The sequence below is a fragment of the Miniopterus schreibersii genome (assembly GCF_964146895.1).
Source record: "Miniopterus schreibersii genome assembly, chromosome: 21".
Lineage (NCBI taxonomy): Eukaryota > Metazoa > Chordata > Mammalia > Chiroptera > Miniopteridae > Miniopterus > Miniopterus schreibersii.
Genome location: NC_138123.1, coordinates 8,364,539 through 8,388,273, shown reverse-complemented (window position 1 = coordinate 8,388,273; position 23,735 = coordinate 8,364,539). Strand labels below are relative to the sequence as shown.

Below are 23,735 nucleotides of genomic sequence, written 5' to 3'. Positions count from 1 at the left end.
CTAGTTTTACCGTAATCTAAACATTTGTGTGTTTAGCAGGGAGGAAAAGCATATTGCAGAAAAACAGACTGCAAAAGCCCATTGGATTTTCTTCCTTTTGAATTAAGCAGAAGTACAAGTCAACGAATATCCGTATGGTAGAGCCTGTCAAGCGTACTGCACACAGTAGGTCTCCCAACTGTCTTCCAGGCATCTGCAAAGGGAAGGTTGAATTTTTCCCTTGTTATAAACAGAACAGATGTTATCAAGTGAGACTATATGTTAGCTTTTGTATAGAAAAGATTCTTCCCTCAGTTTTCCAACTTCCCTTTTTAAAAATTACCCTTCTTTTTTGAGGGATGGTCCAATATATATACACTCTAGAAAGACTGTATCATAAACATCTGTTTTCCCCTTTTGTGGGATTTCCCCCCCCCCCCCTGACCATGTTGATTTTTACCACACCTCTGAGCCGTTTGAGGGAAAAGCAGTTATCACCCTGAACTCCGTGGTGCAAGCTGGTAACACCTTCAGACAATGGCAGTTTATTACTAAGTATGCAGAAAATCCAGTTGTGGTGGAAAGGAAGCGAGAAAGCATTTTGTTTTATTTTTATTTTTATTCTATTTTATTAAGTAAAGAAGAGTGTGATGTAGTACAGTGCTGACCAGCATCAACATCCTCAGGGAGCTTCTTAGAAATGCACATTCATGGTCCTTAGAGTCAGAACTTCTGGAGATCAAACCCATGAATCTATATTTTAGCCAATTTTTCAGATTTTGTTCAGTTAAGTGAAAAACATCCATATACTTTAAGCCATGGCCAGAGGAACCTGGAATGAATTGTCCCTGCTTCTCCCCGGCCTATTTTATGACCCCTGGCATATTTTTAAGACTTATAAATGAGAGAGAGAAAACTGGACATCTGAGTGACCCTGGGAAGGACAGAGAGCTAAACAGTGAGCTTTTCTGTCCCTTCTTTGTGGGTCAGCATGTAGAACACGGCCCAGAGGAAGGGAGACAGCTGGGCAGCTTTCACCACCTCATACGATGCTAAGTGCGTGATGCAGACAGAGGTGGCGGACGTTTGTAAGAAAACCTACAAAGTTTCTCATAATTATGAAAATTGCTGTGGCAGGTTAATTAAATCTTTTACAAAAGATCCATATAATGTTTAGCCCTGTGCTTGTTTAGGCACGTAACCCTTTGATCTTGTGGGAGCAGAGCATTCAGTGAGACGTCAGTAAACGATCGAGGTGGGTTGAAAGCAGAAACAGGTGGACAAGAGGGTAACAGCTGCTTAACAGAAAGTAATTTAAAAAGAGGAAAAAAAGGGAAACACTTAGATTCCAGGATCCCGTGAGTCCTATTTCCAATTAAATTCCGTTTAATTGACTGCTAGAGGTAGATTAGCAGGGTGCATTCCTTGAGCATTAAAATTTTCTTTTTACTTTCTGCTCTCTGCTTATAAAATGGAACCCAAGTAGCTGCTGCATAATATGCTACATTAAAATGTACCTACTTCAGAACCAAGAAAGCTTACTTAAGATTAGTTTAAATTTAAAAATATTTAGGGCCCTCTCATTGAAATAGTCTGGATTTCTGTAGGGCCCTCTCATTGAAATAGTCTGGATTTCTATTTTCCTCAATTTTCTGTTCAGACGAGAAAGCAATGAAATTCATTCAGCTCGAACGACTGTACCATGAGCAATTGCTGGCAAATCTTTCTGCCATTCAGGAGCAGTGGGGTGAGTACAACCTGACGCAGAATGTGGAATTATCAGCAATCTAACAAGTTGCTATCGAGAAAGTTAACGTATTTGACTGGGTTTTGTAAGTCAGGAAATAAATGTTTCTGCAGTCCAGTTAATGTTGCAAAGAAAGTAGCATTTTCACAAGCCTGTGTCCTTGTGAGAAAATCTCTCTTTGTATTTTGTTCTTCATATCAATTCCAAGAAGAGAACTCTTGCAACTAGTTGCAATTCTTCTGATCCCTTTGCATGCCCTGCTGGCGAATTTAGTCTCTGAGATAATACTTAACTTACATTGAAATTTAATCCCTTAGCCATTTCTAACTATGTTAACTTCTGGGTTATTTGAGAAGATAATTGTGCATGCTAATCTTTATCAGGGGTGCCATTTGACTATTTTTTCCCTCTTAAATATGATTTGTCAGTGACCAACAAATATTTTAAATTTAGAAACAAAATGGAAAACTGTGCAACCACATACAGTTCCATCTCTAAGGAATTCAGAAAAGGGATTTAATGGTGAAGATTTTGAACGGCTTACTAAATTTTGCACAACACATCAAGAGTAAGTATTTCAGTATTTGGTTAGAATGAGCTTGGATTAGAATATTGAAGAACCATTGTAACACTGAATATTTGAAATACAAGGTCCGTTTCTTTATTTGTTTTGTTAATGTTTTCAACTAGAGAAATTACACCAGATAAAATAAAATGATTAAGTTCCTTTCTCAGCTTTTATCTGTTTCTTACACTAAGATCAGTAAAAGGTAAACTGTATATAGGTTCATTAGAAAATTTTAAATATAACTTTTAATTAGAAAATTTTAACTATAACTTCTAATTTTGATCTCTGGTTAAGAGATTAGGCAATTCAGATGGAAAAAAAATTATGTATTAGGACTTTTTATTATAGTTCTTTGCCAATGTTTGTATATTATAGTAAAAAAGAAAACATTTTAAAGAGTAGTCTAATAATAGCAAATACAGTATAGCATTTAACCAAAATACTGCAGAAGGAAAATTACATTTACCAGATAATTTTAAATTGCTTGGTTTGTATCAAAGAATTGGCTCTTTATAACTAAATTATAGTAATACTAAAGCACTTACGTATGTTTTTTTAATTCATATTTCAAGACTTAGAATTCTGAAGGTAAGGGGCATGCTAATGATTATACTGGTGCACATCTGAGATGTAAAACATGATTTTAAAGTAATGGAATTTTTAAAAACAGATAAAAGAGATTGTTGTTGGTTTTTACCTCCAAAATATTCAATACAGACACTTTCCCTTTCCTTCCCATGGAACTAATAATTTTTTAATGTGTTATAAGTGTTTTGATTATTTAAAAATGAGTATTTATTGAACATAATCTAAGTGTGGCATTTTATGCTTTAAATTTATGGATTTACCCCAAATTATTACTCTTAAATTTTAATATAAAAAGTATTTTTGAGTTACAGGAACATTCAAGTGCACAGGCCTGATGTGTGTTTACATACACAAGTGTGTCTGTGTCACTGCCATTCTAACCAAGGCACGGAACAGTCCAGCCCCTCGGAAAGCTCCCTCTTGCATCCCCCAAGTCAGTACCAACCCCCCAAAGTAGCACCGTCTTGAGTCTGTAACAGAATATTGGTCTGTTCTGTAATTCCATAGAAATGTGATCACACAGAATGCAGATTCTTGTATTTAACTTCTTTCGCCCATCACTCTGTCTGTGTTACATGTCATTGCGCATAATGGTGATTTGTTCTGTTTTATTACTCTTTGCATTGGTTATGTGACTGTGTAGCAGTTAATTTACTCATTCTGTTCTTAATAGACATTTGGATTGTTTCTGGTTTCTGCATATTTTGAATAAAATAACTTTTTATCTGTTTCCATGGATAATGTCAGTAAAATTATCTTCTACATAATCTATTTTAGATTATAGTGACAAACCAAAACTTTAAAAACGCACATGTGTGAAATACTCTTTATATACATTATTAGCAAAAAACTAGCATTCTCTTTTTTCTGGGTCTCAGCCTTTGTAGTTTATTTGGGAGTTTTCGGTAGTAATTGGCTATCTGAGGAGATTAACACATGATATAGCTGCACTTTGAACTGTGGGAACCAGTGGTAATGTTTCGCAGTGGGAATGTTCTGGGCTAAGATAAGAATCCTGAGGAGCTGTAAATTTTTTTAATTTTTTTTTTTTTTTTTACAGCCATTTCAGTGACATTTGTTTGGACTCATATTACCGCTGTAATTTTTAATTCCATTTTCTCTCTCTTTTTTCCCCTACAGTCCTCTTTTATCCAAACATAAGGTAAGGGCCTGTTTCTTTGAAAGTATTTACAAGGAAAAATGCTGTGTCATATGTCTATAGTGTGAACTCTCTTAGAAAATAAACCTTTTTCAAATTATTTTCGCCTTTCTATTTTAATGCTGCAGTTTCCCCACAAGTGTTTTTTGTTTTGTTTTGTTTCTGTTTTTCACTTTAGATGGCAGCTGTAGACAAGTCCCTGGGAAGGACATGCTTTGCGCAGTTAATAGAGTCTGAAGACCCAAAGGAGAGTGGAGCTACCGCCAAAGAGCCGGGTATGTTTTGAAGTCAGAGGGGATTGTCAGAGGCACCGGCCCCTTCCCATATTTTACACGTGTTACAGCTGCATTGCTGTTACATCTGAAATGCTATATTTACTTTTTCTTGCACATACTTTTCCAAGACAAATAGCAAAGTGAGATTTTTTATTTATTTATATCACGTAACTATTTTTAGATATCTAGTAGTAGAAATTATAAAATCTAAATTCTTATAAAAACATAGTTCTTTCCGTGCTTTCAGCAGGTGGTTGGTTGCATGTAGCTAACACAGTGTGACGAGATTATACAAAAATGTTCTGAAATAGAACTGGTTTTGGCATATTCAGACATTCTTTTCTGTTTAAAAACCAACAATTTTTATGCGGACTTGACCAGGAATTTGTTGTGTTTCTGACTGTTTAAAAGCTCTGTATCTTGATAACTTACCCATAGCAATTGATTCTCTCCCCTTTCATGTTGACTCCCACATGGTGTAATTTAATTTGCACATATATATATATGTATATATAATATATATATATTTCTAAAGCACTTATGATATATTTTTGTTACACTTTGTGTCTTATATCAAAAGTTAAAGATTTTTAGAAACTATTTTTTTTCATTAGTTATGTATGTTCATTACAAAACGTTTAAAAAATAAAGATAAATGAATACACTTTAGGGTGTTTATTTTTCCTAATGGATGAATTTAGTACTAATTTATATTCCTGGGATTTATGTTCCTGAGTCCTGATATTAAATGAGCAGCATCAGGTTTTTAGACTGAGTTGCCTGACAGATAAAATGATGGTGCTGATGCCTTCAGTTCAATTATTTTTCTCTTTATAAAGTCCATTTTCATCCCCTAAATCTCACTTTATCTCCTTTATTTTTATGAGGCAAATTTGGGATATTGCCTCATAGGTCAATCTTCCTATATTCTCTTCTTCCCATCTCTTCTGTGCCAGTCATTTTCATATTGCAAATCAGAGTAAAATGAGCTTCATAAAATCTCAAAGAGGGCGAAAGTCACAAAACGGCCACCGAATCTGGGCGTGGAAGTGTCTCTGCCGTGCACCTTGGCAAGGGAGCCGTGACGGCTAATTAAATTTGACACTTAGTGCTGGTTGCTTGCCCGGCACTAGCTCAGCACGACTTGTAGCTTGGCCTCTGCTGTGAGATGCGATACAGATGGGAACACGGAGACGCCACATTTAAGTCGTGCCTGATCCTCTGACTGACTTCCAGAACCTGAGTCTTCTGGTTTCTGGTTAAAATGCAGCGTGCTCCTGCCAAGCAAGCTGTATGGGTGGCCGGAGACTTCCACAGTGCACACGTCTCACTAGTAACCATCTTGGGGGGGGGGGGGGACTGAATCTTGTCCAAGAAATCTTGCCAAGTCTGATAAAACAATGTCTTTTAAAGAAAAATCTCATCTCCCAGAATTAGCCTCCTCGCTTTGGCTATTCTGTGAATAAATATATAGAAATGTGAGACGATGGGACAAAGACATATGAAAATATCACTTTAAGTGGTTTGAATTTAATACATTATTCATCTCTTCATGTTCCTCATTTCTTATCAGGTAAGACATGCAGTGCAGTGCAGACCTTCCTCTCCCTTTTCTTCCTCTCTACATCCCTTGATCTTGAGCTGCTTGTATAATATGTAACTTGCTATTTTTTAAACACTGGTTCTGGAGCCAAGCTTGGCTGGTTTGAATTCTGTCTTCACCACTTTGAAGCTGTGTGATCTTAGGCAAGTTACCTGACTTCTCTGAGCCTCCATTTGCACAGCTCCAAAATTCATTGTACTTACCTCGTAGGATTCCTGTGAGGATTAAGTTAATAGTTTCATGTTAAGAGTGTAGAAGAGTGTGAGGACCAAGGTGAGAGCTCGACATAGTCTCGCTGCTCTCCTTAGCTTTCTGCCTCCCTCATGGTATCACTACCCCCTGAGACTAGCGTTCTGCCGGCGTTCTGTATGTATCATTCATTGCCACTTTTCTAATTAATCTCCCATTAGTAAAGTCTTCACGTAATTTACATAATATTTTATATTTTCAAAATACTTTTTTGTATATTATTTCATCTGTTCCTCCTAACAGCCAGTATAAGGTCTGCTGAATCATTTGAAGATACTCAAGGAAGCTAAGTGACTTAAGCTGGAGCAGAACTATCTAGAACTCAAAGCCAAACCCTAGTTTTCTGACCCTGAAGTTCATGCATTTTTATTAATTTACATTTTTATTTTTAAGTAATATTTTATATGTAGATATAATACATTACATACATTGTAAGAAATGATAAACTGAAGGCCTATGAACCTAATACCCAACTAAGGTCTCAATTATTGTCAATTCTGTTATAACTACCTTTGTGCTTTGTGTCCCCTGCTTTCACCCACCCCTGAGGTAACCATTATCCTGAGTTTTATATTTATCATTCCCTTCCCATTTTTATCAGCTTTGTTGACATACACTTTCTGTGCAGTAAAATGTACCCATTTTAAGTGTATAATTTGATGAGTTTCGACAGATGTATACACTCATGTATGTAACCACCACCCCAGCAAAGATAGGAACATAAATATTCTCTCCTTTATGGCCAGTCCCTCGCACCTCCAGTCCCAGGCAACCCAGTGCTTTTCTGTCATAGAGGAGTTTTCCCAGTTTTAGAATTTAATATAAATAGGATTGATCAATGTATGTTGTGGATAGTCACCCATATTATTGTATGTGTCATTAGTTCATTCCTTTTCATTACTGAGTAGTATTCCTTTTTTTTAACTGTACCACAATTTGTTTATCCATTCACTTGTTGATAGACATTTGGGTTCTTTCCAGTTTGGGGATATTATGAATAAAACTACTGGGAAGTCACTTCGTGGATGTATGTTTTTATTTCTCTAGATAAATAATTGAGGGTGAAATTGCTGGGTCATAGGGAAGATACATGTTTAACTTTATAAGAAATTGCAGTTCTTTAGTGTGGTTGTATCATTTTGTACCCCACCAGCAATATATGAGAATTTCAGTTGCTCCGATCCTTGCTGACATTTAATGTTGTCAGTCTTTTATATGTTAGTCATTTTAGCGGATGTGAAATGGTATGTCATTCTGGTTTTAACTTTCTTTCCCCTGATGACTGGGTATGTACATTTTAAATTTTTAATTAACCTCTGTAGAAGATATACTAATTTATACTATTATCAACATTTCAAACTGTGTTTTTTACTCTAAAATAAATATTTGCTGTGAAAATTCCCTTTTTCAAGTTTGATACCACTCAAGTGTTTGTACTTAATGAGATATTCAGAAAGTATAAGAAACAGTGTTGATTCAAAAATGCTTTAGTCCCACATCGTGAAATGTGGGGGGGATTCTTCCCTAAAGAGAACATGGGGGCATGTACGTTTCTGTAGAGCATGTGTGGGAGCATAGGTTAAGTCTAGCTTCTCATTTTAGAACTACCTCTTGAATTCATTGTTTATTAAGTATCTGCTATGCACTCAGCTCTCATTCCATTTTTATTTCCTCAAGAGTAGATTTTTTGTTTGTGTGTGTGTGTGTTTGATTTTTTTAGTGTGTGTGAAGTTAACGCAATAGTGGATAGCAAACTTACCTCACTAGATTCTTGGGTTCAGAAGAGCCAATTAACAGAAATTCATGTCAATATTAACAGAAGCATTAACAAAAATAAGCTTGCAGAAAATATTTTTAGTCGAACATGTGGATTAAGCATTTACCCCCACTTTTTCCTGGAACACCATTAATACATCAGAAAGGGATTCTTAAAAGACAGAAACCCACAAGGACAAACTGGCAGGGAAACAGCAGCAGATGTGACTTCCAGAAAAACTGGGAGGGTGGAAAACAGATGCATGGGTGGCAACTGGCTGAGCACACAGGAGAAAGCCGAAAGCTGTGTGTCTGCAGAGAAAATGTTGGTTCCCATCTGGAAGGCTGGGGAATTGGAAGCACAGAGTGCTCCTCTAAAGTCAAGGAGGCCAAAAGTGTATTTTTTAGAGAACATGAAAGAGAGGAATTGTGGACTCAGGGACCAGGCACAATTCAAGGAAGGGCTATTGTATAGAAAATGAGGAATTAATGAAAATCTTACGGACTGAGTGGTGAGCCCTGTAGCCTACTTTTTGCATTTAGCATTTAAAACCATGGCAGCTAAAACTCTTTTTTCCTCTCTGGGAAACTAGCCACTAGTCTAAGAGATAAAACCTCCAGAAACCACGTTAAGGGCCTCCCAACGGAAGGTCGGGCCCCTCTTTGCCCCACGTTGAGAACTGTGCCTGGAGAAGGCTTGCCTCTAACCACAGAGCTGCTTGTTGCCTCATTAAGAAAACCTCAGAGAGAAAAGATGGAGACCAAGTCAGATGGACAAACCAAAAGAAACTCAAAGGAAACAAAATGCAGAGAACAGATGGAAACTTTTTTAAATGAATGAATCTTATCACAGAGATTAGAGAAAATATTTTATATGTGAAAACCAAGAGTAAGATGCTGTTTTTTTAAAAAAGGAACATTCAGAGAATTTAAGAAACATTTATAGAGATTTAAAAGCTTGATGGCCAGTATAGAAAATTAATTAGAATTAAAGAATGAAATTGAGGCAGTGTCCCAAAATGCTGACCCAAAAACAAAGAGATAAAGAGTGTGACAGAAAAGGTATGATCAGTCCATGGGGCCCAAAACCCTAATACTGATGTTCTAAAGGGAGAGACCAGAAAGGGGCTGGGCACAACTTCTCAAAGAAATAATACAAGAAAATTTCCCAGAATCAAAGGTTATGAGTCCAGATTGAAAGTCCCACCAACTACCCAACACAAAGAACAAGAAACTTTATGAAGGTTCAGGACACCAGATAGAAAGAAAGAAAATCTGAATCTTCCAGGAAGAAAATGTAGGTCAGAAGGGCTTGGTATTCAGAATGGTTCAGAAACTGGACATTTCCTCCTGGAAGCCAGACACAGGGCAGCAGGGCCTTCAAAACTGAGAGAGGAAATGATTCCTGACCTTGAAAACCTTACCCAAGTTTTAGGAGTGAAGGAAGAAAGACTTTCAGATGTGAAGAATCTCAAAAAGGCTACCTGCCATGTACCTTTTCTTAGGGAATGTTCCACCAGGAGAGAGAAACAAAGAGGAAGACCTGGGATCCCCCAAATAAGGTTTCCAACAGAGAGCCAGAGGGAAGTCCTAGGACCACCGGGAGGGAAGTTTTCAGGACTGGGGAGCAGCTCTGGGTCAGGGGATCAAAAAAGATGTGTTTGAAAACTGGTAGATCACCTGTTGGCAAAGTTGTACAGCTGTCAGAGTTGAGACGGACATAAGTGGAGATTTTTTTATAATGGATTAATGAGCCCGTGATCAACACCAAGGAAATTAAGTGTAAATGAGGAAGAAAATTATCTCATAGTACACAGTGTGTTTACAAAACCATAGTAAGGTAAACATCCGAATATTGAAGCGTGTGGGGCTGTAGTGGGAAGCTCGTGGAGGGGAAATAACATACCCTTTCAGAGGGCTGCAGGGCTGTGTCCCACGCGTCACCTATATGCCCTCTCTCTTCCCTCCTGTGCAAAGCGTTGTTCTGAATGTTCAAACAACTTGTTTTGCTTCATCTTCAGAGAGTGAAATCTGCCCTGGCCCGGAGCCAAGGACTGAGAGCGAGCAGAAAGAGGAGACCCAGGAGAGCAGTCCCTGCCGTCAGCAGCCGGCCAGGCGGGCGGGTCCCCCGAGCGGCCCTGTAACTGCGGGCGAGGGCCACGCAGAGGAGCCGCAGGCCCGGCCCTCGGAGGCGGCCGGGAGCAGGTCCGGGCCACGCTCTGCTCCGGAGAAAGCGCCCGACGGTGACAGCGCCGTGCAGCTGGCTCCCCCGGAGGCCCGCCCAGATGCGGCCGAAGACCCCCGGGGGTCACTCCCCAGCCAGGCGGTGACAGGGCCAGTGGCTCCACCGGGCTCTGATCATAAACCTGGACTGTGTTCTGAGGCTAGATGCTCACAGACTGAAAGAAAGGCGCTCCAGTTGCCACTTGGAGACGCTTCCAAGGCGTCGCCCGCAGACCGGCTTGAGCACAATGAATTAAATGAGCCGCAGCAACCTGATCTCAGGGGCGGTGATGGAAAATCACCGCGGGGACAGCCTGCCTCCGGGGGCCCTGAGAGCCCGCCCTGCGACAGCGCTCGAGTGCCTGACCTAAGCACGGGGCTTTGGGAGGCGTATATGGCCCCGGAGGAAAAGGGAGATCAGGACACCCAAGTCAGTAAGGAGACAGAGGACTATCTGAACAGCCTTCTAGAAGGATGCTTAAGAGATGCTGAAGATTGTCTCTCCTACGAGGAGGGCGAGTCCGATCTCCAGGATCTGTCTCCGGACGAAGCATCTTACAGTCTCCAGGAAAACCTGCCCTCCGACGACAGCTCTCTGTCCCTCGATGATCTTGCAAAAAGAATAGAGATCGCAGAGGTGAGTCTGAGAGTTGATGTCAGTAAAACGGAATTTCAAACGCACAGATAGGCTAGATGGTGCCCGGTTTTTATAAATGCCCCCTGGTCTCCAACAGGAGGGGGAAATTCAGTTAACGTAAACTTTTCATCATTAGGAGTTTTGTTTATTTTGACCGTGGTGTTTATGCCTCAGGAAGGTATATCCATACCTCCAGATAGAAGCATTATGAACACTGTTTTTCATGTTCCTGTGTCTTTTATTTGGCAGTCCCAGGAGAGGGGCGCAAGATAAGATTAGTCACTTTCTTATAAGGAAAGCTCATTTTTCTTCTCGTACATCTAGAAGATAAAAATGGAATATATACTCCCTGTTTCTTGTTATTATTAATATATTTTTTTAATTCTGTGAAACAGTATAACAGAATGAAGGAAACATTTTAAAATACAATAAGACTAGGAGATACTGGATGGATTTTTAAGCCCTTAAATTGGATGCTGTGAGTGTTCTCTTTCCTACAGTATTAATTTATTTATAAGTTGTAGATTCGCACAAACAGTACTTACTACATGACTAAGACAAATCCTGTAAGTAATTCAAAGTTTTAAAGTTTCTCTTAATGGTAATGAGGCTAATCAAAACCAAAACCCAGGGGGGTGGGGAGAGGACAGGGCCAAGACGGCCTTTCTCCTCTGCTTCATAATGCAATTTTTTTAAGTTTAGGAAAAAGAAACGATCCTTCTTGAAGGCTCTTCATGCATCAGGCTGAGTTCATAGTGAGGCATCAGGTGAAGTTCCTGGCCTCTGGGGGTCTCTGCCGCATTTCACTAATTTTCACTGGCATTGTTTTTGAGTTTTCATGCCTCCGTGCTTTTGTGAATGAGGACAGAGAACATGACTTCTTAATAGCTGAGTAGTCTCATGAATAGTATTTGTCATGCCCTCAGGAACCCCACTGTGGCTCGTAAACCTGCCGTCCTCCAGGGCACTGTGCTATCTCCCAAAAATCTCATTTCTCCCGTCAGTGACTCTGCCCCTCACAGATGTCCTGACTGCTTGTCAGTCTTTCTACCCCTGTGCTGATGATAGAACACAATGGTATGTTCTTTCTTCGCCGGTTTTTTCCCTTTTCCTTGCCTCTCCGCTTTCATTTTCTTGCTACTTCTGCCTCAGATAGAACTTGGCTTTGATAACCACCACCAACCCAGTGGAAGCGTTCATTGTGTTTTTTTGAAACAGTTAGATTCATCACATAAAATGAAATAATTTACAAAACCTCATAGAGCACTAAAAACTGTCTACACTAATTTCATTCTCTAATATACAGGCATGTGTAAATGAAAATTTCCTAGGCTTGGGAAGGTTTTTGAATCTAGGAATAATTTTGCTGAGTAAAATGACGGCTCTGTCCCTGGAGCATTGCTCTCCTTAGGTACAAAAGAGCGTGACCCACGGTCATCAGAAGTGTAAAAAGTGCATCACGTGTGCAGTGTCAGCAAGTTAGAGAGATTCACTCATTAATTCTCTCATTCAGTAATTTTTATGTAGCTTCTGTGTGAGCACCACCACATTGCAGATGCAGTGATTAACATTTTAGATAAGGCCCTGGCCGTGGCTCAGTTGGTTGGAGCGTGGCCCCATACACCAAAAGGTTGTGGGTTTGATCCCTGGTCAGGGCACATATAGGAAGCAACAGATCAATGTTTCTCTTTTTCTCTCCTCTCTCTAAAATCAATAAAAACATATCCCCAGGTAAGGGTTAAAAAAAACCAAAAATTTAGATAAGGGCACTGCACGTCTGAAGCCTGCAATCTTAACAGTTGTCTGACTCCAGGTCTAATCTCTTTGCTGAACTTATCCCAGTTTTGGGGAAAAGATGAAATTTTATCACAATACCCATAATATAGTTTAATGTCAGAACCCAAACCCCTTTAGAGGAGCCTGGTAATACTAATAAGTCACTGACCTGCTTGGTTCTGGAGCCCGGAAGGGCTGCATTACCTCCTTTGTAAACGCCGCAGCTGTTTCCAGCATCAGCACCTGAGAGAGGAGATGTGCTGTGCGAATTCAGGGTGCCTGACGCCCCAACCCCGTGCTGCTACTCAGGGTCCATTCAGCTTATGGTAAACTGTTACACGGTGGAGGTGAAGGAGTTGTTTTATTTTCTAAATAAGTGGCACTTAAATATTGGGTAAACTTTACTAAAATTATTAACTTTGAAAGTAATCTTATTTACAGCTTTGTGAGCAGATTTTAACAACATTTTCTTCCTTTACATATGCATGTGGAATCTATTTGCAGAGATGTCATATGTTCAGAAAACTATATTCATTGCTTCAGATTCAAGTCATTTTAATTTTTAGAAATAATTCATAATGTGAGAGCTGAGGAAGAAGCTGCTTTGCTGCCAGTTGGTTCTTTAGAAAGCTTTTAAGCTGAAAGAGGGCAAGATACGTTCCCCGCCTTCAGTCTAAATTGACAACCTTTACTTAGATATCTCAAGTCTACCTCTTTCAAATATATTCTTTGGCATGTTTATTGAGCACCTACTATGTTCTAGGACACTAGTGAACACAGATCAAGTCCCTGATTGTGAGGCCAGTGCTGTAGAGGGAGAGACACAGAATAAACAAGTTCACATAAAGTAAACAGTATAGTTTCAGATATTGGTAAGGGCTGTGAAGAAATCTCAGTAGGACGAGGGGTAGTGAGAGACTGAACCGGTGGGGAAGGGAGAGGAACAGGCCCTTTAACCAGGGCGTGGGGGGGCAGTGGGAGGACAGCAGGTGGCCAGCACCACTGGAGCCCCCTGAACAAGCAGATGGGGGTGTTTGGGTGGAAGAGGCAGGCTGGAGCTACTTCCGAAGGGCCTTGCAGGGACAGGGTGAGAAACTGGAATGAAATTCAGAAGGTGGTGGAAAGCCATGGTTTTGAGCAGGAGAGCGACGCGACCTAGCCTCAGTGGAGACTAGGATACAGGGAGCCAGAGGCCCAGCAAAGGAGGCCCGTAGGTTATTGCAGTCATTCAGGTGAGTGACCCTGCAGGACAGGGCTCGGGCCGTAGCAGTACCTGCGGTGGAGACACATTTCTCGCAGGATGTGCTACTGGGTTAGAGACGGAGTTTGGTGGCGAGGACCAGTTTTGAGGGAAAGAGAGTCGAGAGTTCTGCTTTTGGAATCTACTTGTTTCAAAAACTTACTGGGGCCTAAAAAATAGGGTGGTATCTTGACATTCTTCCCATTTCCTATTTTACTTGTATTAAATTGCCCGTTTAAACAAACAAAAGCAAACTACAAACACATGAGGCAGTGCCTAATTTAGAAACTTAGATACATTATAAAACTCTTGTTATTTAAAACAAACTTTTTTCTTTTTAAATCTTTTAAAAATTCAGCCCTGGCCCCCTTCCTCATCGCTGGCCTTTCCCCCCGTCACTCCCTCCACGGGGAGGTCACCGCCGTGTTCCTTGCGGAGATGGCTTTCCCCCTGTAGCTGCCTCCCCTGGCTCCGGCTGTGACTTGTATTCGTTTGCTGTGCTCGTGACCGTGATAATAATCCGCTTCCAGGTGACTCGAGTGACGCACAAGACTGTGCATCTCACCATCTCCTCCCCCAAGTCTGTGTATCGACGGATTTAGCCTTTAGTTTAAGCATCTTTGAGTCGAGGTGATGTGTAAGATAAAGATTTGTTGCCAGAGGTATAAACTGCTTTGGAAAGACAAAGTAAAGGTATTAGGTTTGATAGATTCTAACGGGTGACACTAAGCCAAGTTTTTTTATTAAATTTATTGGGGTGACATGGGTTAATAGGATTATATAAGGTTCAGGCGTGCGGTGTTATAACCCATCATCTGTATATTGCGTTGTGTACCCATCAGCCAAAGTTTAACCTCCTGGCACCGTAGATTCGGCCCTTCCTACCCTCTCTGTCGCCCCCCACCCCTTTGGCAACCGCCCTACTCTTTTCTGTGTCAGTGAGTTGTTTGTTGTTTTTGTTTTGTTTGTTGATTTGTTGCTTTCTCTGTATATCCCCACAGGTGAGTGAAATCCTATGATTCTTGTCCTTTGCTGTCACAAAGGAAACACCACCATTTGTGACAACATGGATGGGTCCTGCGTGTATATACCGTGCTGAGCAAATAAGTCGGACGGAATAAGGAAAATTCTAATAGCCATAGAGAATAAGGTCTTTCACATGAGTTAGACGGCACGAGGTTTAATCTTGCGTTTGCATGCAAACTCTGCCGGGAGCTGGTGCTACAGGTTTAAGCGTGTGATTCACGCCCTGTGAGCTTGGCCGCGTCATCCGTAAAATGGGGCTGCGAATGCCTGTGTAGGAGAGTCATGAAGATAAAATGTGACATGTTATGTAAATGTCTTCGCATAAAGTATACAGATGCACTAATTATAGGTCTCGCTGCAGAGCCCACATGTAAAGGAGCAGGCAGGGAACCTCACGTGTTCCTTCAGTACAGAATAATAGTGGTAAATTTGCCGCGTGCTCCTGCAGTGAGATGGCTGGCACCGAAGCTGTTTGTAATATGCTAATGTGACTTATAAATGCTAATTCTCAAGTTAGTTGGAAGCCAAAGCCAAACGTGTTTGTGTTCAAAATGTACCAGCCTTGAGGCTCTCAACTGAGTAAAGCCTACCTCATTAAAAGAACATTATTTGGTATCTATTTTCTTTAATTTTTTGAGGAGGCAGTTAGTTCTAGCATCAAGACCTCTGAATGTTTACTTTGTTACAGTAAGACTTACTGTGCCCATAGAATTGCATAATAATTTTGTTTTTACAACCAGTTCATTCTTAAAATGCTATTTAAGGTGATCATTGATGTTTGAGGGGAAGTGCAGAAGGACTACTTATTAGCAAATGCAGAGGACTCGGCCAGATGGATGTTTCGTTGTTGTTGTTGAATTCTGCACTTATTCATAGAGTACCACCAGTAACAATTACATTAATTACAGCTTAAACATTCTTCTGGTTCATAATGAAGGCTTGGTATATTTTGTTTGTGTAGCAAAGAAATTTGGTAATTCCAATGGAAAATCAAATTTAGTTTTTAAAGCTTTATTTCCTGAGATTTAAAAATTCTTAACCTTTTAATATCAATATTATGGTAAAGGGGCGGGGCATAGAAATGTTTTCTTAGAGTAGTTTGGAGGAGACACATTTCTGTGTGCCCTAAATCAGTTTCCCACCTACTTATAGAAACACTTGGCAGTCCTTTGGGTGAGACCCAAAAAAACTCTGTGTTTGACTGCCTTGGTGCGGTAAGTAGGAATTTCTGTCCTTGGGGTAGGTTCTAAGACCTCTGCCTAAAACTCTTGCCAGAACAGAAAGACCCACACCCACCTGTCTTCTAAGAGCCTCCACCTTGGCTTGCATCTCCTATGCCTGAGCTCAGCCGCACCATCCCTGTTCTTCATCCATAGACTAAAGGACCAGAGGGCAGTTAGGAAAGAAACAGAGAAAGCTGGAGAAGATCCCAGAGCAAGACTGAAAGGACATAATGGGAAAAAAGCATCCTGTACCTCAGACAACAGGTTTTGGGGGGGGACACATACAGTTAAAGAAAATGTAGGGTCTGGTTTGATTTCTAGCCAAGAATTAAGGGTTGGTGGGAGAGTGTGTCATCCCACCCAACTGTAATTTCTCATATTCTACTTCTTCCCTCTTTCAAAAAGTTGCCAAAGTTTATTGCCACGCATAGTAAATAAGGTGGAGACACTTGGGAAGGCTTGGATCCCTTAAGGGCCTGACGTTCAGGGTCAAAACACCCCAGATTAGGCGAAGGTGGGAGCCTGTACAGCTGCTGTGCTAGGACTGGCTGGTCCATCTTGGAAGCACATTCTGTGTCTTTCCAGATGATTTCCAAAGTTGTTCTGAGTCTTTCAACATCCATTTATTCATATTTGCAGTGTCTTTTGATTTATGACTTGAATTTACGGATTCAAAGTTCATATCACAAAGACATACAGTTAACAGTGATGCCACTCTGGGGCTCATCTTGGGTTATTTATTTTAAGCAGTTAAAGCACCTTGAAAATGCCTGTGGAATATGAACTCACTGTCGGTAAATGTACGACTTTATTCTATGGAGAAAATAGTCTGTGAAAACCTAACTTCTTTTACATTTACTGAAAGTATTATCTATAGTAGTAATATACTCGTTAAATTATTTTTGATTTTTCATCTCTTGCTCTTAAGGAAGTTACTAGGACTTCTTTCCCTCTCGGTTTCAAAGGGTGCTTGTAAAATCATTTTTTCTTTGTTGTTGGAAGGGGCTCTTTAACGTAGTTGTTTCCTAAAGCAAGATTTGCAAGGCTGTTCCTTTGCATATTTGTACTTACCATTTTAATGTCACCAAAGTCCTTTAGTTTTCTCAGAAGGACATCAGCTGAAATACATATTTTCTATAAAAAGAATAAATTGCTAACATTGATTTTTTTTTTCTGAGATAATGGTTTCTATAGACTCGTGTTCAGAAAAGCCCTGTAGAAGACTATACTGAGTTATTTGGCCCTAAAAGCCTTGAGTTATAAAAAGAACTGATAGAATCTGTAATATTTATGCATATTATCAGAGGTGGCTGGCTGGAACTGGAAACCATATTATTTTATGCCATAGATCAGCTAAATGACATTACAAGCAGTCCTCAGCCTACAGTGATCTGATACCAGCAAGTCGCTGACACCTACAGTGTTAGGCCCACAATGCCCACCTGTGTCATCACCGGCAGCTGTCCAAGCAGGCCACTCGCAAGTTTACTTCTGTGACTCAGCCTACTGCTTAGAGGACCCTTGATGAGGCCCCCAGCTTCCCAGCCTGGCTCCAACGAGCCTCTTCCCATTCCTCCTACACCTCGGAGTCTTTTCACTCCTAAATGGCAAAGGTGTTTGTTTTTATCTTTGTTCCTAAGTAAGGGGTGGGGTGGAGGCAGGAGAGAGGGACCTCAAGTGAAAACCAGAAGGAAACAAAGAAAGGGGTAGAAGTGGGGGACTGAAGGGATATTAGACAGCAAACTTTTCCTATGAGGGCCAAATAGTTAATTCTTTAGACTTTTGGCCTGTTGTAACCACTCAGTTCTGCCATTGTAGCCCAAAAGCAGCTATACACAACATGTAGATGAATGGGTTTGGCTGTGTTCCAATTCAATTTTATTAAATTAAAATGGGCACAGGGCCTTTGCCTACCGACCATAGTTTGCCAACCTGTGTATACTACAAAGTAATATGTCCCTAGTGAACTGGCTCTGAGAGAGATTCTAGAAGGCCTTAAAATATTTTGAGCGGTCAAGCACTCTGTAGTAAATGCATCGTTTCTCAGAGGAACTAAGGACCACTCACTGTGATGTTGAAAGTTGGTGTCAAGTATATTTTAAGTGTCCCATTGTTTATTTCTTTAAAATTGCTGATGAATGGAAAAAGCAGTGGTAGATTATCAGCCCCTGTAATAAAGCAAAACCGAGCACTAACAATTAAGCAACGGGGGGCCATAGGTGATCATTTTACAGGTTACTCAGCAAGGAGATGGAGCTTCAGAGCAAGGCAGTTAAAGGAGGCCTATCTCCAGCCCACTGCCCTCCGCCACGCCGCCCGGCCCTGGAGTCAGCTCAGGGCTTCGGAAAGGCAGCTTTCGGCGTGTGTGTTTGGCAATCATGTGCATGGAAGTGAATGTATTACTCTGTTCGATTTTGATGATTAATCGTGATCTTTAATAGGAATTCGATACACCTATCATAGAAATGCAAATGCCCATTGAATTGCTTTAGCCTTGTTACCGTTCCGCGTAAAACACCACTGATATTTCCCACATAACTTAACAAGTGGTTCTCGGCATCTCCGCCAGGTCGTCCCTGCTGAAGGACTGGTCTCCATATTAAAGAAGAGGAATGACTCCGTAGGAGAGCACCCCGCCCAGATGCAGCAGAGACCCTCTAAGCGACGAGTGAGATTCCAGGAAATAGACGATACCCTAGATCAAGGTGAGGAAGCAGACTGCTCAGCGCTGGCACAGGGCTGGCTCTCAGTGTTTGCTAGGGATGAGGGAACGCGCGATACAAGGGAAAGGGTTTGTCCAAGAGCCCACGAGTGGGCGCAGTTGGTTTATCTTCTATAAGGAAGCAGAGAATTGAACTAGGATCAGTTCTTAAATAATTCCTAAGCATTTTGTTTGCTCCAATAAGTGAGCAAGTGGCAAAATTCAGCTCATGGCCCTCCTATGCTATAGGCAGTCCTCATGTTCAGAACTCATTGCAGTTTTCTTTAGTGTTCTGTTTTGGGTGGGGTTTTTTTTTTTTTTAGTGAGGCTGCTCTTTCTGTCTTCTTTTCAGCAGCAGTTAATTCTCCAGCTTTATATGTGTGGAAAATATGTATGGATTACAAGTATATTCTCTTTGGTGATTTCTTGACGCTCTAGAAGGAAGTGTCTCTCAAGGGCAGCAATTTAACGCTTGCTGTTGTTTGACTTTTCCTTCCTGGGCTGCTAGGTGGTTGCTGGTTTACCTAAAGCCTAGGCAAATAAGGGTGAGTGGAAGTACAGCCAGAAACCTGTGTGGATGCTTCTCGTGTTTATAAAATAACAGTATAAGCATGTAGATATGCTTTCTAAGCATGATATAAAGTGATAGAGGTTTCTAATTTTTTACAGTTATAAAGCTGGTAGGAGCCTTGGAAATAATCTGTTCCCACTGTTCATTTTACCTCTGCACCTTGCTTGTAACTCTCACAGTCTTCCCCAGATAGAATGCTTAATTCTTTGTTTGCTCTAATGGGCCCTGAATGTCCAGCTCACCAGGAGGAACCCTGGATTTAGAACTGACAGTCCTGTTTCACTTAGTAGCCATCTCATCTTAAACCAAGTCACTGAGCCTGTGCTCAGCAGCCACATGTGCCTCGCGGCTTCCGTTGGATAGTGCGGCTCTAAACACTGTTTCAGCACATATAGATAAAGTAGATGTTCTTACATAAACTTTATTTAAATTTTGTGTGTAAACATATGATTATGAAGAAAACTATGGAAAGATACACAGATTATTAACAAAGATAAGGCGATGGTAGGGACTCACACCCAAAGAAAAGATGCTGAAAATACTGTGGAAGTGACATATTCGTTGTACAAATGAGCTGGTTTTTTTAAATTGAATGTTGACAAGATCCATGAGTGTGTACCTTTGTGATAAGTAATAAGTAGTAATAAGTAGGTCCTTGTAGAGTCATAAGGCGCACTAGCTGTCTGTCAATGACACCTGTCCCTAGGGGACCAATATTACAGATATCTGGTTATCTAAGTCAGGCAGAAGACAGTGGATGCTCGGATTTCCCACTGTGTCAACCTTTGTCTGTTAACCTTGCTCTGTTCTCATGTTTGCAGATGAAGTTGGAAGCGGTTCCTGTATTTTACTGGTCTTGCTGTGTGTAGCAACGGTTTTCCTTAGCGTTGGAGGAACTGCCCTATACTGCACTTTCGGTGACATGGAGTCACCTGTTTGCACGGACTTCGCAGACAACGTGGACTTCTATTACACGAAGTTACTGCAGGGAATGGCAGAGCTGAGGCACTGGATCTACCTCTCCTAGCAGCATGCAAGTGCACAGGCGTGCTGGCAGGGAGAAGCAAAGAGGGAAACTTTCTAAACAGCTTTTATTTTACGAGTTGTGCGTAACGGGCCTCCCCTGCCCCCAGCGAGGAGCCATGGACATCAGAAGCAGCAGCTTTAAGTGGCGGTCCAGAGGGGCTCAGAACCATCAACACGACGCAGCAGAGGTAGATCTGAGCACTACGGACGGAAGGAATGACCTTGGGACAGCGTGTCCATCTCCTCCTCGCTGCCTCCTAGTGTAATGAGCTGCACTGAGCTGAATTAAACAGAAAGTGTTGGAGCCACACCGTTTTTAGCTTTCCTGTCAACCTAACAGTTAAAGGACACTTTTGGTTTCCATTTGTTGGTCCAAAGACATTGCTTCCAGCCATCACGCAATAAGTTTGTCTGTGATCAAAAGGAGTTACCTGTGGTTTCAGTGTCTTTTTTCAGTTAACCTTGAAAGCTGTGTGAATCAGGCCTTATGCGTTGTTTCCAGGTTCTGTTCTTGTGATACGGTTGTGCGTGCATGTGTGTGGGCGTGGGCGTGCATGTGTGTTTCAGACAGTTAATCATAAGCAAATACCCAACACAAAATAACAGAAATTAGCTTTATTCTTTTAACTTGACTGTAGATGTGCAGGCACAAATCTTTAAAGAAGGTTTAACTATGGAACAGATGAATTGTAGAAATCTTGGCCCTGAAATGAGAAACTGTGGCAGATCTGCGACAATTAACTTGATTAACTAGCCAGAAATTAATTACAGACCTAGAGGTAAAATTAAAGCGCTCCCAGGCAACCAGTTTCATCATGGATTCGATGCTTCCTTAAGTATGATGAATGCTAACTCAATTCAGCAAACACTTATTGAGCGTCTACTGTGTTCTGAGAATCTAAGAACTAAAATACAAAGATAAATAAGGCATTAGTTCCTGCTCTAGATGTTTTAATTCTGGCCTTATGTTTAAAAAAAAATACTTTGGCAAATGAAATTAAATCACCGTGTATAACTCAGTATTAACAGATCATGCATTCAGATGTTCAAATGTTCATTCATATCACGGGCTTGATTTTATGGGATCATTAAGCAAAAATTCAATCATGTCTTAAATAAGCAAATGTCTGGTTTTGGTTTAAATCCATCAGGTGGCATTTCCTTTTCCAAGGCCTAACATTTAGAAAGCCTTTCTTTCGCTTTTTATATGATAGGCAGCATTTTAAAGGAAACAGAACACATGAATTATAGTTTTTTAGCAAGTGATCGTTATTTCATGTTTTTCTGTCAGAATCATTTGAAAGAAAAAGGGAGAAATTACTTTCTAGTTGTTGCTGGCTGGTACAGTGCCTCCCTTTGTGTTTCTGCTTATTTATTTAGATTATATGAATTTTAAAGGGCTTTTTATATATGTTGAAATTGTGTTTTTGAGCATGCATTCAGTTTTCCCAGTGTAGATATTTAATTACTGTGTACTTAGCATTTTGATTTTCTATAAATTCAGTTCCTTGTGTTTTTAGGCTTATTTTTAATTTGATGTTTTATTTTCACTTATAATACTGTTTGACTTGTCTCATGTCACCATAAACTGTAATATTTTCAAGGATTATAGATCAGAGATATTTATTTAGAGGTATACAAGATACTGAAATTTAGATTCCTTATACTTAAGGCTGATTTTATTAGAAGGTTATTTTAATGTTCTATTATAAATTTTAAGAATTTGTATTCAAATTATATGTAAAATATGTAAATGTCGAAGGTACTATCTTATGTGGTTCTATAAAAGACATTCACCAAGTCTGCTGTGAGGGGCCACCCCCATCATAGACAAACCTCTTCTGTTTTACCCTCTTGATTTCTAGTTATGGGAATTTGGTGAGTCTGAGTTCTGCCTGTTTTATGTCAAGATAAATCAAAACTTCCCTCCTGTTCTCCCCTTTTAGGCCACTATCGAAGTCCTAAGTAAACTGTAGTGTCATATTTGCCTAGAGGCCACCAGGACCACTGCTTCCGAAACTGAAGGTTTCCTGGGAACCTTGACACTGAGCTGAGAGGACTGAGATGATACCTTGGTCCTCAGGGGTCCAGTTGAGTCTCAGAAGAACCATGTGTGTCCTCACCACTTCCCTGGGAGGGTGATGTGAGTTCAGGAGCATATTGATGTCTTGACTTAAAATAGGCATGAAAATCTCAACTAGAAAAATTAAGGCACCGTTTAAAAATGTAAGTCATTTATTGCATGAATTGGAGTAATTCCATCTGGTGACGAAGGAATTGCTCTCTCACACATAAAAAATTCACCCAGCTTTACTATAATGTAATTTCTTTCTGCCATGTGAAAGTTCTGACAACTGTTTGTAACTAATCTTCCTTAAGAACTGTATTCGAGGGTAACAGGTCAAGCTTGTAATTTAAAATCTACACCAACAAAGTGTCTCGGAGAGTTTATTTGAATCCTGGGGTGCTGAGAAAACTGCTTTAAAGTAAAATTCTCTCAGAAGCTGGTCTGGCCCACAAGTAGATCGCAATCCCTAAGTAAAGGCTCCTCTGCTTCTAAATCACCTCCCCTATCTGCCTGACATAGTAACTGGAATTTGCTCTAAAAATCTATTCCTTTAGTTTTAAAAATCAGAATCCTCAGGGAGGTTGACTTTATTAAGCTGTGAATTTGTGTATTATGCTGAGAGGACTTGAAATTTGAAGGCAGGCCTTATTTTGAAAGGACAGATGTGAATTGGGTCCTGCTGCAGTGGTGGGAGGATTCAGGGTGGGAAGGTGGTAGGAAATGAGAAGAGAGAAGGTGAGACAGAAAAATCCCTTTAGCTATTAACCTGTTTTGCTAGCGCTGGCTTGGTGGCATTTACTCCCAATCCAGAAAAAAAACTGGATTTTTGTTGGCCCACTTACATGACATATATAATTCAGTTCATTTCTATTGGCTCAACTAATATTAACCCACCCTGTATACTCCTTCCTGCAGTGTGATAGTGTTTTTATATTGATTCACTCGATGCTTAGATCAGTGAACACACAATTCCCTCAAGGCCAGGTCTTGTAACTCCCAAATCCAGTATATGCTCCATTCTGTCACGTTGCCTCTGTCCTCAAAAAGTAAGAGTGACCTAGGGCTCGTGGCGCAAATTCTCACGCTGGCTGCTATTTTCACAGCTTCAAAGATAATGATTATTGGGCCTCATGTCCTAACCCTGTAAAAGCTACAGTGAGTTGAAAGTTCCCTTAAGGAATTGTAGTGTAACTGAAATATTCCTGAGTTAAAGCTACCGAGAGAAAAGGTGTGGTAACCTTACCACGGGCATCTCTTCTCCCTGGTTCTAAGAAGACTTATTCCTTGACTTACGGTGGGTTTACATCGCAGGAAACATCGT

General features: G+C 40.5%; 1 protein-coding gene across 1 annotated transcript in view; it reads left to right on the top strand.

The window, feature by feature from the left end:
* The window catches only part of CNST (consortin, connexin sorting protein), a 50,134-nt gene extending 27,356 nt beyond the window's left edge, over window positions 1-22,778 (top strand). Inside the window, exons 5-11 of the mRNA XM_081123943.1 lie at window positions 1,640-1,726; window positions 2,180-2,294; window positions 4,023-4,044; window positions 4,220-4,316; window positions 9,945-10,783; window positions 18,618-18,753; window positions 20,142-22,778. Coding sequence (XP_080980069.1) covers window positions 1,640-1,726; window positions 2,180-2,294; window positions 4,023-4,044; window positions 4,220-4,316; window positions 9,945-10,783; window positions 18,618-18,753; window positions 20,142-20,347 — 1,502 coding nt within the window. The 3' untranslated portion in view covers window positions 20,348-22,778. The remainder of the gene's footprint in view (window positions 1-1,639; window positions 1,727-2,179; window positions 2,295-4,022; window positions 4,045-4,219; window positions 4,317-9,944; window positions 10,784-18,617; window positions 18,754-20,141) is intronic.
* The last annotated feature ends 957 nt before the right edge of the window (window positions 22,779-23,735 follow it).